This window comes from Trichechus manatus, unplaced genomic scaffold, assembly GCF_000243295.1.
Source record: "Trichechus manatus latirostris isolate Lorelei unplaced genomic scaffold, TriManLat1.0 scaffold00060, whole genome shotgun sequence".
Classification (NCBI taxonomy): domain Eukaryota; kingdom Metazoa; phylum Chordata; class Mammalia; order Sirenia; family Trichechidae; genus Trichechus; species Trichechus manatus.
This window is the reverse complement of record NW_004443996.1, coordinates 14,201,951-14,215,955: the sequence shown is the minus strand read 5'-3', so window position 1 is coordinate 14,215,955 and position 14,005 is coordinate 14,201,951. Positions and strand designations below refer to the sequence as shown.

Below are 14,005 nucleotides of genomic sequence, written 5' to 3'. Positions count from 1 at the left end.
ATGAGAAACTATTTGTTTTGTAAGCCTTCACCTGAAGTACAATAAAATATAAAAAAAAAGAAGAACAAAGTGGGAAGTCTCACATTACCTGATTTTAGAACATATTATACTGCCATGGTATACCTACTTGATGGCACCTAACAAAAATCACATATTGTCACGGTAGTTAAAACAGCCTGGTAGTGGTACAATAATGGATACATAGACCAATGGAACAGAATTGAGAATCCAGATGTAAATTCATCCACCTATGAGCAGCTATTTGAAAAAGGCCTGAAGTGCATTAAATAGGGGAAAAGACAGTCTCTTTAACAAATGGTGCTGGCATAACTGGATATCCATCTGCAAAAAAATGAAACAAGACTCATACCTCATACAATGCAAAAAAATTAACTCCAAATGGATCAAAGACCTAAATATAAAATTGAAAACGATAAAGACCATGGAAGAAAAAATAGAGACAATGCAAGGAGCCCTAACACATGGTATAAACAGAATGTAAAATGTTAACTAACAATGCACAAACACCAGAAGAGAAACTAGATAAGCGGGAGCTCCTAAAAATCAAACACGCTCATCAAAAGTCTTCACCAAAAGAGTATAAAGTCAACCTACAGACTGGGAAAAAATTTTTGGCTACAACATATCCAGTCAGGGTGTAACCTCTAAAATCTACAAGATACTGCAAAACTTCAACAACACAAAGACAAATAACCCGATTAAAAAATGGGCAAAGGATATGAACAGGCATTTGACCAAAGAAGACATTCAGGCAGCTAACAGGTACATGAGGAAATGCTCACGATCATTAACCACTGGAGAAACGCAAATCAAAACTACAATGAGATACCATCTCACCCCAACAAGGCTAGCATTAATCCAAAAACACAAAATAATAAATGTTGGAGAGGTTGTAGAGAGACTGGAACACTTATCTTATACACTGTTGGTAGGAATATAAAATGGTACAACCACTTTGGAAATAGATTTGGTGCTTCCTTAAAAAGCTAGAAATAGAAATATCATACGATCCAGAAATCCCACTCCTTGGAATATATCCTAGAGAAATAAGAGCCATCACACGAATAGATATATCCATACCCATGTTCACTGCAGCACTGTTCACAATAGCAAAAAGATGGAAACAACCCAGGTGCTCATCAATGGATGAATGGATAAACAAATTATGGTATATTTACACAATGCAATACTATCCAATGATAAATCCATGAAACATCTCATAACATGGATTAATCTGGAAGGCATTATACTGAGTGAAATTAGTCAGTTGCAAAAGGACAAATATTGTACAAAACCACTATTTTAAGAACTCAAGAAACATTTATACACAGAAGAAAACATTCTTTGATGGTTACGAGGGTGGGGAGAGAGGAGGAGGAGAAATCACTAACTAGATAGTAGACAAGTATCAACTTCGGTGAAGGAAGGACAACACACACTACAGGGGAAGTCAGCACAACTGGACTAAACCAAAAGCTAAGAAGTTTCCTCACAACCAAACACTTCGAGGGACAGAGTAGCAGGGGTGAGGGTCTGGGGACCATGGTTTTGGGGGGCATCGAGGTCAACTGCCATCAGAGTTTATTAAGAAAATACTCTGCATCCCACTTTGGTGAGTGGTGTCTGGGGTTTTAAAAGCTTGCAAGTGGCCATTTCAGAAGCATCAATTGGTCCCAGCCCACCTGGAGCAAAGGAGAATGAAGAACACCAAAGACACAAGGAAAATAGTAGCCCAAGAGACAAAAGGGGCACATAAACCAGAGACTCCATCATCCTGAGACCAGAAGAACTAGATGGTGCTCGGCTACCACCAATGACTGCCCTGACAAGGAACACAACAGAGAGTCCCTGACGGAGTAGAAGAAAAGTGGGGTGCAGAACTCAAATTCATGTAAAAAGATCAGACTTAATGGTCTGACTGAGACTAGAGGAACCCCAGAAGACACAGCCCCCAGACTCTCTGTTAACCCAGAACGAATACCATTTCCGAAGCCACCTCTTCAGACAAAGATCAGAATGGACTATAAGACATAAAATGATACTCATGAAGAGTGTGCTACTTAGCTCAAGTAGATACACAAGACTAAGTGGGCACCTCCTATCCAGAGGCGAAATGAGAAGGAATAAAGGGACAGGAACTGGTTGAATGGACACAGGAAATCCAGGATATAAAGGGGGAGTGTGCTGTCACATTACAGGGATAGCAACTAGGGTCACATAAGAATGTGTGTATAAATTTTTGTATGAGAAACTTATTTGAGCTGTAAATTTTCACCTAAAGTACAAAAAAAAATGAAATTCATAAAAACAGACTAGACTCACTGGCCTGATAGAGACTAGAGGAATCCCCGAGATTATGGCCCTAAGTCACCCCTTTGACTTGGAACTGCAGCCATTCTCGGAAATTACCTTTCAGCCAAGCAACAGACAGCATATAAAATAAACAATAACACCCAAAAAGAATGTGCTCTGTAGAACAAACAATTATACGAGACCAGAAGGGTAACGTTTGCCCAAAAGTAAAGATGTGACAGTAGGAAGGGTTAGGAAAACCAGATGGAAGGAAACGGGGAACCCAGGTTGGAAATGCAGAGAGTGTTGACACAGTGTGGGGACTGCAATCAATGTTATGGAACACTTTGTGTACAATTTGTTAAATGGGAAATTAATTTGCTCCGTAAATTTTCACCTAAAACCCAATAAAATGTTAAAAATAGAAAAAAAAAGTACGCACTTTGGAGTTGGGCAGGCTTGGTTTGAAGGACAGCTTCAGCTCTAATTAGGTGTGTAAACTTGGGTAAATTACATAACTCTCTGAGCTTCTATTTCCTTTTCTCCAAAATGAACACAGCATTATCTGCTTTTCATTTGTTGAGCACAGAGTATGAAACCCAGCAGGAAATTAATAAGTTAACTATTATTTTCCTTTTTTAAAGAGCTATGCGAGAGTTTAACACTTTGTGTTAATATACCATTTAATATTGCTTTTTCTCTTCGCTCTTGGGCGAAGAGGTATAGTACCAAAAGCAATATAGCAGTAAGTAAAGACTATAAATAAATAAGCACAATACCTTTGATGACTCAGATCTCCAAATTATAAAACAGATGGTTTCCTTCCAGACACGCTATAATAATTACATAGCATTTCTTCCCTACTGTATTTTTTAAATCTTCTTTAAGGTACAATGTCTTATTCTTTCTCGTCTCCCCTCATAGTACATCTCAAAGTCAGCAAATAAACAATAAATGTTTATCAAATTAAACAGATTTCCTACAACCAGAAATTTACCAAATAATAAATTCAAGGCAATTTCCGTTTTCTAACTGGAAGGTGTGCTTCCTGTCAGAAATGTTACTAATCATGGGCTATTTCTGATAAAAGTTGAAATTTAAAGTTAAGTATAATTTTTAGAAAGGTGCCAATTAGACAGATATAAAATCATTCTCAAATTGAAAAGGGAAAGTCCAGCATCTTTAAAATTATAAACATGTGTGCAAACGTGTAAATCCTTAGAGGAATACTTCTTGCCATATAAAATTAAGTAACTGGTATGAAAGATGTTGGAGATTCAAGACTTAAAAAAAAAACAGGTGAGTGAACACAATGCACTTGTTTAAAAAAAAAAAAGGTGCAGGTTTATGCACCAATATAGAAAGAAGTTCAAAATACGTCTGGATGAAAAAAGCCAGCTGCAGAGATTATGTATGGTATGATATCATTTGTGTCTGTATGCTTTCAAAGATATATAAACAAATCTGTATGTTCACAGAAAATTGTTAGAAGACTACTCAAGAATCTTAACCACATTCTGTTTTATATATAAAGCTAAATAATGATTAATTTAATATAGAAATAAAATGATCTTTTAAAAAGTGTTCTGAAACTCATTAAAAAGTGGTAGATTTTAAACCCCTATGTGTCCCTAAGGCATTATTCCAAAGGATTTAATGGAGGTTGTCACAAAATAAAGTCTTTTCTCAATGCTATTATCAGTGAACTTTAAATGGAAGAAAAGTTCACTGATCAGAAAAAATATTTGTTTATACACAAAGGACTTTTTAAAAAATATTTTCAAAATGCTTAATGTACGTATTATTTTAATTGATACCTACATTAAAAATGAAACTGGGGAAATCACTGATTTATATTAGTATGAGAAAAAACATTTATTCCCATTACCTTCTGCTTTAATTAAATGCATCCAACCATATGAAGAACTAAATTACTTTTTGTGTTTTTTACAAGTGACTAAAGTGCTTACTGCTTACTTTGCTATACTGACATCGTATCCTGGTAGCTGCTTGAATTTGAAACTAAGTACTTGAATTTGAAACCAAGACATCAAGAAAGGCAACTCCCATAAGAATTTCAAAAAAGAAAATTGGCCTATTTTTTAGATAACTAGAATAAATACACAGTCACCATTTTACCTGGAGGAGTCTTTACTTGCTACATTAATATTAAATAACATTTTCTTACCCAAGAATAATGGGCCAGAAGATAGATGTAGATAGTAGTCCTGGCTCTGCCACTTACTAGCTGAAGACTGTGGACAAGTCACCTAATGTCTCTGAGCCAAGTTTCCTCATCCATAAACGAGAGGGCTTGACTAGATTACCTCTAAGGGTTCTTTTCTAAGTGTGAAAGTCTTACTTGCTTTAGGATGGTGAAAAATATCAAGAGATATGGTTTTCTTTGCTGATTCTTAATTGCTGTATGACAGCAGAGAATGCTAAGGAAAAGACAGTTTAATTTCATATAGTTATTAAAATAATGTATGCCCTTTACTGGAGGTTTACTAAAAAGGAACCACACAACTTTAAGGTTTCGACTCAGAGACCTTTTGTTGGAAGGCTGAACTTTTTATTTGGCATAGAATATATATTTCAGATTACACTATTTCTTCGTGGTGTCACATGGAGAATTAATCAAGCATCCTCTCACTTATAATTATCCAGACAAAATTTGTTACATACAATTTTATTCTCTTTGAAAAATCCTGAAATATATTATTAGTCAGAAGATTAACTTTCATACTAGTAGCAAAATTTCCCTGGTCCATATGTTTTTTTTTAAATCTAATAATCTAAAGATGTTTACCTTTGGCAGCATAGGAGTATCCCTCTTCTTCTTCTTTTCTGAATTAGGGTCATCTAATAAATCTGGCTCAAAGGTATAAAGTTCAGTAAGCTCATTCATGGTAAAATGACGCTCAACCTGCTGCTGATCAACAACTCGAAAAGACAGTGACTGCTTAGTTACTTGCCGATCATAAATCTTATCTTCCATGGTTCCCTTTGTAAAAAGAAGTAACAATATACAAATAAATACAATTTTGTAAGCATGAAACTTAATCATGGAGAAACTTAATCATGGAGTTATTGGTTAATGTGAAATGGTAACACTTCATAGTAATATATTGTCATAAAGCAAATTTTATTAACAATGTTGCCTAATTCATGAAAGATTTCATCTGTTCATAGTTTACCAGGACAAATTAGGAAAATCATACTACTGATAACCATTCTACGTTATCTGACCAAAATGCATTAATGCGTTGCTTTATATATTCCTGTGCTCAGTGGAAGTGGGATAGCAGGCAGATACTAGAGTGTTATGGACTGAATTATGTCCACCCAAAAATATGTGTTGTAAATCCTTAACCTCTATGCCTGTGGTTATAATCCCATTTGGGAATGGGTTGTCTTTGTTATGTTAATGAGGCAGGATTAGTGTAGGGCATATATTGAGTTAATCTCTTTTGAGATATAAAAGAGATTAAACAAGCAAGGGAGGAAGGTGGAGAGAGTAGTACCTACTACCAAAGCAGATGTACCAGTTGAAAGGGCAACTTGATTCTATAAACTTATATTACCTTGCACTGCATCCATTTCTTTGATTTCACTTATTTTTCTTAAACTTGAGTTTCTGTCTGGTTTTTAATACCCAAGTTTATATTTAAAGGAAAATGACTTTAATATTCTTGTCTAGGAAGTAGAAAATATCATTCTTTGTAATAATTCTGTGTTGTTACAACAGGTTAACTTCTCTTCCTATTAACCTACATTCTTTAATACCCAGTGGCCATTAAAAATAATGATCAGTTGACCTTTTCATATATAAGCAACTTAGAGTTAGTTATTTACTTTTCTATGTATGCTAAGTAAATGAACTATAAATGTTTAACTTTCCTGAACAAGCAAGAATGCTAGTCTGTTTATCCATGCAAAATCATCTCAATCTAAAAAATCTGATGTTATGGAAATGGACCAACTGCAAAACAGAAAATCATAAGAGAGACCAAACTTAACTTCTGCTCCCTTACGTATAGAATGATGTTTTTAACCTTCTTGGCCTCTCTGTAATACACATGTCTAAACCCCTAAAATGTCAGTTCAACCCAACTTTTCAATACAAAAAAGACAATATAAATTACGAACCTACCTGAGCTAAGAACCTATATACATACACAGGTTTAGTTTGTCCAAAGCGATAAACTCTGAATATACTCTGGATGTCATAAGATGGATTCCAAGAGGCATCAAATATAATCACGCGATTAGCAGCTACCAAATTAATCCCAAGAGATCCTGCTTTGGTGGAAATGATAAATAACCGCCCTCTGAAAAGGAAAATATAGAATAAATGCTTTAATAATAGAAGTAATGGAGTGCTTCACACATTTTAATTATAATATGAATTTCTGACCCTAAGGCAATCTTTTGAACAATCTGGAGTTCAGAAAATTCATTACTTATTTAGTGAAAACAAAAAAAAAGATATATCTAAGTAGTCAGGTTTATGATTTACATTCCTAGGAAGAACTGTATTGCTAGAAAATGAAACAGTCTGATTTAGGAATAAAGATGAACACAGAAACCATATGTTTACAATATATTTAAGGTTTTATTTGTAAATTTAGAAAATTTATATATCACCATAAGTCCACATTGTGATAGGTACTGTTACGAGTACTAAGTACATTACAATGAAGGAAAGTATGAAAGGAGCTGAGTGTAGTAGTTAGGGGTGGCTGATACGCAAACAGTTATAATAATATAATGAATGTAAGGAGAGATGTTAAATACGAATAGGAGCAAGAATACAGAGCACTCTAGAAAGATGTGTCCAAGAAAAGAAATAAAACTGAGATTATCTGATGTGTTGGAACATAAGGAAGGATTTATATTTCTGCAGGAGAATTTGGCAATGAATTAGTGATGAGTACATAGAAAATTAAGCAAATGGTAAAAACAAAGCACCAAAATTAAATGGTTACGAAAAAAAGGAAAAATAATCATAGCATTTTAAATGGCGTTAACTGTGAATATTTACATAGTCACAATACAGCAAACATTAAAATTGATTTTAGGCAAATATTATGAAAAAACATACTGGGAAAATAAGCGAGAAAAAAGCTTGTGAGTGTATGTGGGTAAATTCCTACCCTACATTTTACAAAGGATACATGCAAGTAAATACTGGCAGTCCCCAGGTTACTAACATCTGACTTACATACAACCTGCAGTTACAAACCAACCCCCAAAAAGCCTATTACATTAAAAATTCAAAGTACATACAATAATAACAAACGGGCACTACTTTGCAATGTGTATCAAAACATTATTATTATTAGTGTGTTAAGTTAAAGATGTTTTAGTGAATCTGGAAGTATTTCTTTAATGTTTTTTATGCATAGAAAGGTACACTATATACCATATACTACAACAAACATTTGACTGACTGATGTTAGATACGAACTATAATTGTTCTGACTTAGGTACAAATTAGACTTAAAGACAGACTTAGGAACAGAACTCTCTTGTAATTCAGGAATTGCCTGTGCCAGACAGATTGCCAAGAGTTGAAATTGGTTACCTCCAGAAAGCAGAAATCATGGGTAGAATTGGTCAGGGGACTGGTATTTATTTTAGGCCTTGTAAGACTACTGTGTTTTTAAATATGTGCACATATTACTTTGATATAAATAAAAACTTAATATGAAAATTATTATAACTTTTTTTGAAAATATAAACAAGTCTAAAGAAAAAAAGTTAATTCCACTCCTCAGAAACAGCCTCCATTCAAATCGTGGTTGTTTCCTTATAGGATTCTTTTTTCTAAGCATATACATTTTTGGTTTTACACAGTCAAGACAGTATTTGTATATACAGTTTATATTATGAGCATTTCCCCAAATTTCTCGGTAAACATCATGCTTGGTAGCTGCATAATATTTAGTTTGAATGACTAAACATTAATTGATTTAATAATTTGTTTGTTGTTGGCAATTTATATTACTGGAGTGAAAAAACTCCTGGAATACAATAAGCTCCCAACAATCACCATAAACTTGCTTTTACATCAAGCCTTATTTTGTATAGTTTCATGACAGAAAACTAATAGCTAAAATACCATATCCATGAAATATACAGCATTATAAACTAGACTGTGAAGAAGCACTAAATTTAAATAATGGGAAAGAGTTTACAATTTAGTATACCCATCATATTATACACTAAAGAAACACCTTGGTACAAAATGAAGAGGGACTAAATTCATTTTATATCAACTCGTAGCTACAACTACACGTCTAAGAATATATAGAAATTATCAGAACTATGAACAAATTTGCAAGAAAATATAACCATCACACTTACTAATAATAGCATACGACTGAAAATAATGATGTACAAAATGGGACTAAATTACACTGTGGTTATTCAATGGATTACATCAGCATTAAAAAAGCTTATAAGAAAATTTTAATTAAAAGGGAAAATATCCACGATATTATGTTAGGTGAAAAAAGCAGGAAATAGAACTTTACTAAGTGTAACTTCAACTGCATTAAAAACAAAACATACACACACACTATGCTAACAGTGGTTATATCTGATCAGTAAAATTGCAATAATTATTTCTTCTTTATACTTCCCTATAATACATACTCATTTTAGAGAACAAACTATGGTTTCTTTAAATTACTGGCGACATTTACAAGTTTATGGGCAAATCCTGCTCCAAAATTACTACAATTATTTAAATCTATTCCACATAACCTAAAGATGGCATGCATCATACAAAATGATCAAGTATATTGAATGGTATAAACTATGTAGGCTAAAAAAAAGACACATTTTAGAAAACTTCAAAACTTTGGTATCTTATCTTTCCAATAATGAAAAGTTAAATGCATTTAATAAGCATGTTTATCAAACTGCTAAAGCATCCCAAGTACTGAGCTAGACTGTGAAGAGAAACATGAAAAAATATTTGGTCACTGCACTAATGGAAACCACCAACTACAACACAACAGAAATACAAACAATTGTAATGGAGTGTAATTTACAATAATAGTTATTTACAAGGTACATTGTGGATGTCTGCCACCAAGTTGATTTCGATTCATAATGACCATATGTGATGGACTAGAAGTGCCCCATAAGGTTTCCCAGGCTGTAATCTTCATGGGAGCAGGTGGCTTCGAACCACTGACCTTTCAGTTAGCAGCTGAGTGCTTAACCATTGTACCACCAGGGCTCCTTTTTACAAGGTATAGATGTAGTAAATGACATACTTTGGTTCTTAAAAGCATACAAATATGAAATAAAACTGTTTAATTTCCCCCCAAAAGGAAAATAAAGTGACCAAACTGGTATTCTGGTATTAAGAATTGTTTTACCATTATTTAACCTTTAATATTATTCAATACGGACTATGTAAATCAAGATTGAGATAAACTAATCAGGATAAATTTTAGATTTTCTTAATACTGAGCATTAAAGTACACACTCAAAAAAGCATGATTAACATTTGAATTGTTATTTATATAGTGTGGTTATAAACTTTCTTGTACATGTCTTTTGGAAAAAACACATAAGTATTTTTGTTAGGTCTATACCTAAGAATGAAATTGCTGGATCATAAGGCATATAACACTGTTTAAAGCTGAACAAATACTTCTTCCAAGTGATTATTCCAATTCATACTTCCACCAGCAGTGTATGAGAGTTCCACTTGTTCCAGATCCTTGACAACTCATGGTACTTTATTGTTGTTTTTATTATAATCTTTTTAAAAGTAAGACTCACAATAATTTGCAACAATTCCCAAGTCCTCTTCATACAGCTTCCACCAATGGTAGTAAATGTTGTGAAAACCAGGAAACTGATATTGGTATAATACTATCAACTCAGGTACAGAGCTTATTTGAATTTCACCAGTTGTTATGTGTACTTTATATATTGGTGTATAACCCACTGCCGACAAGTCGATTTTGACTCATAGTGACCCTATAGGATGGAGTAGAACTGCACCACAGGGTTTCCAACACTTAAATCTATGAGAGTAGACTGCTACATCTTTCTCCCACAAAGTGGCTGGTGGGTTTGAACCGCCAACCTTTTGGATAGTAGCCAAGTGCTTAACCACTGCGCCACCAGGTTTCCTATTTGGGGTATAGTTCTTGAGATTTTAATCACAGATATAGAATCATGTAACCATTACCACAAGCAGAGTACAGAATCACAAAAAAAACTCCCTTGTGTTATCCCTTAATACTCACACCTGTCCCAAACCTAAACTTTGGCAACCTCTACTCCATTACTATAATTCTGTCATATCAAGAATGCTATGTGGGAAAAAAAAAAGAATGCTATGTGATTTGCAATAGCATCCAAAAGAATAAAGTACCTAGGAATAAATTTAAACAAAAAGATGAAAGATTTGTGCACAGGAAACTATAAAGCATTACTAAAAGAAACTAGAGAAGACCTAAATAAAAGGAAGGACACTCATGTTCATGGTTTGGAAGGCTCAACATAGTTAAGATGTCAATATTACACAAAGCAACCTAGAAATTCAATACAATCCCCATCAAAATTCCAACAGCCTTCTTTGTAGAAGTGGAAAAGTCAATCCTCCAATTTATATGGAAAGGCAAAGAACCTCGAATAGACAAATGAATCTTGAAAAAGAATAAAGTAGGATGAATCACACTTCCTAACTTCAAAACGTACTATAAAGCTAGAGTAATCAAAACAACTTAATACTGGTATAATAACAGACATGTAGACCAATGGAATAGAATTGATAGTACAGAAATAAATCCAAACATCTATGCTCAAGTGATTTTGAACAAGGGTGCTAAATCCATTCAATGAAGAAAGAGTCTCTTCAATAAACAGTGCTGGCCAAATTGGATTTCCACATGCAGAAGAATGAGACAGGATCTATGCCTCACACCATATACAAAAACCAATTCAAAATGGATTAAAGACCTAAATGTGCAAACTAACACCATAAAATCCTTAGAAAATGCAGGGGTGTGGCTAACTGACCTAGTACTTAACAATGGATTATTAGATATGACAACAAAAGCACAAGCAGCAAGACAAAGTAGATAACTGGGACCTTACAAAAATTAAATACTTTTGTTCATCAAAGAACTTTATCAACAAAGTAAAGAGACAACCTAAAGATTGAAAAAATTTTTTTGGGAATTATTTATCTAATAAGGGTCTAATATCCAAAATATGTAAAATATGTGTGTATACGTACACACATACATATCCTACAACTCAACAGGAACCCTGCTGGCACAGTGGTTAAGAGCTTAGATGCTAACCAAAAGGTCAACAGTTTGAATCCACCAGCTGCTCCTTGGAAAACCTATGGAGCAGTTCTACTCTGTCCTACAGGGTCACTATGAGTAAGAACAGGCTTGACGGCAATGGGTAAAGGTAACAACTCAACAACAAAAAGACAACTCAATCAAAAAATGGGCAAATGATTTGAACAGACATTCCACCAAAGAGGATATTGAAATGGCCAACAAGCACATGAAAAGATGCTCAGCATCATTAGTCATCAGGAAGATGCAAATCAAAACCAAAATGAAATATCACCTCACCCACATTAGAATGGGAATGACTAAAACGGCGGGGGGCACCGGACAAGAGGTGGTAAAGAGGATGTAGAGAAATTGGAAACCTCATCCTTTGTTGGTGGGAATGCAAAATGGTACAGCCACTGTGGAAAACATTTGGTGGTTCCTCCTCAAGAGGTTGAACATGCAACTACCATATGACCTAGTAATCCCAACCCTAGGTATACACCCAAATAAAGTGAAGGAAGGAATACAAACAGAAACCTGTACATTCATGTTCACTGCACCACTTTTCACAATACCCAAAAGGTGGAAACAACTGAAATGTTCATCAAGACATGAATGGATAAACAAAATGTGGTACATACATACAATGGAATATTATACAGTCATAAAGAGAAATGAAGTCCTGATACATGCCACAACATGGATGAACCCTGAAAACATTATGCTGAGTCAAATAAGTCAGTCACAAAAGAATAAATATTGTATGACCTCACTTATATGAGATAAGCAAATATATAGAAAACAAAGCTTAATAGTGGTTACAAGAGGTGAGAGAGATGGGGAAAGAGGGAGTTCTTCCTTGAAGGGCACTGAGTTTACACTAATGGTGGTAGAATAATTAGGGTAAGGGCTGTACAACATGAAGAGTGTAACCAATGTCATTGAATTGTGTGTGCAGAAACTGTTGAACTGGCAATTTTTTTTTACATTTTATCTCTTCTAAATTTTATTTTGTTGTTATTGTTGAGAATATTCACAAAACATACACCAATTCAACCGTCTCTACATGTACATTTTTCAAGTTGAGCAATCATTCTCACCCCCTTTTATAGAGTTGTTTCTCCTTCATTAACATCAACTCACTGCCCCCTAAGGTTCCTATCTAATCTTTCAAGTTGCTGTTGTTAACTGATCTCATATAGTTCTTAAAAAGCATAATGATCAAGGCAGATATTCTTTTTTACTAGTTAAGCTAAACTATTGTTCAGTTTTAATATGACTTCAGTGTATATTTTTAAGATTTTAAAGATTTTCTCAAAGCAATAGTTTCAGGGGTTCATTCACCAACCATAGCTCCAGAAAGTATGAATTCCATGAAAATTTGAAATTCTGTCATTTCCCCCCTTTTGATTAGGATTCTTCTATGGAATCTTTGATCAAAATGTTCAGTAATGGTAGCCGGGCACCACCCACTTCTGGTCTCATGGCAAAGGATGCAGTTGTTCATGGAGGCAATTGGCAACACATTCCATATCCTCCCCCTACTCCTGACACTCCTTCTTCCACTACTGCTCCAGGTGAACAGAGATTAATTGTTGTGCCTTGCATGGCTGCTTACAAGCTTTTAAGACCCCAGGCACTACAGAATTGGTGAATGTTTTGTTGTGTATATTTGTACCTCAATTAAGAAAAATGCTATACAAATGGAACCATACAATATGGAACCTTTTGAGATTGACTTTTTTCATTCAGCATGATGTCTTTGAAATCCACCCATATCGTTGTGTATATCAATCATCTGTTCCTTTTTATTGCTCAGTAGTATTCTACTATATGGATACACAACTTGTTTACCCATTCACAAGTTGAAGGGCATTCAGATTGTTTCCAGATTTTTGCTATTACAAATAAAGCTGCTATGTACATTTGTGTACAGATTTCTGCAAGAAAATATGTTTTCACAAAGCTAAAAGACTTAAAACAGGAAAACAGAGACATCAATCTGTAAATGACAAGACCATCAAAACAATAAAAGGGGAAAAATGATGTAGGTATAGAACTTTCAAATAGAGAGGAAGTCAAGACAATATCAAGTAATAAAAGAATGGTTCAGAATTAAGAAGATAAGGGTAAATTTCAAGGTAACCACAAAGAAAGCTAACAAACCTACTCATCAGAATAAAAAAGAACAAAAACATAAACTATCAGTAAATACAAAATCTATAAAAAAGAAAAGCAAATCCACAAACAAAAGGACCTCAGCACTGGAAAGTAAGAGGAACAAAGCAAACGTCAGCACTAGAAAACAAACAAACAAACAAAAAAACAGAACAATATGACAGCAATAAACTCACACCTATCGATAA

The 14,005-nt window shown here is 34.2% G+C and overlaps 1 protein-coding gene across 8 annotated transcripts in view; it reads right to left on the bottom strand.

Annotated features, from left to right (window-relative positions):
• The window catches only part of ATRX (ATRX chromatin remodeler), a 427,573-nt gene that overhangs the window by 43,470 nt on the left and 370,098 nt on the right, over positions 1-14,005 (bottom strand). For all 8 annotated transcript variants that reach the window (XM_004378897.3, XM_023733624.1, XM_023733626.1 and 5 more), the window contains 2 exons: positions 6,467-6,644; positions 5,123-5,317 (listed from right to left, as the gene is read on the bottom strand). In XM_004378897.3, the coding sequence (XP_004378954.1) occupies positions 5,123-5,317; positions 6,467-6,644 (373 nt within the window). The remainder of the gene's footprint in view (positions 1-5,122; positions 5,318-6,466; positions 6,645-14,005) is intronic.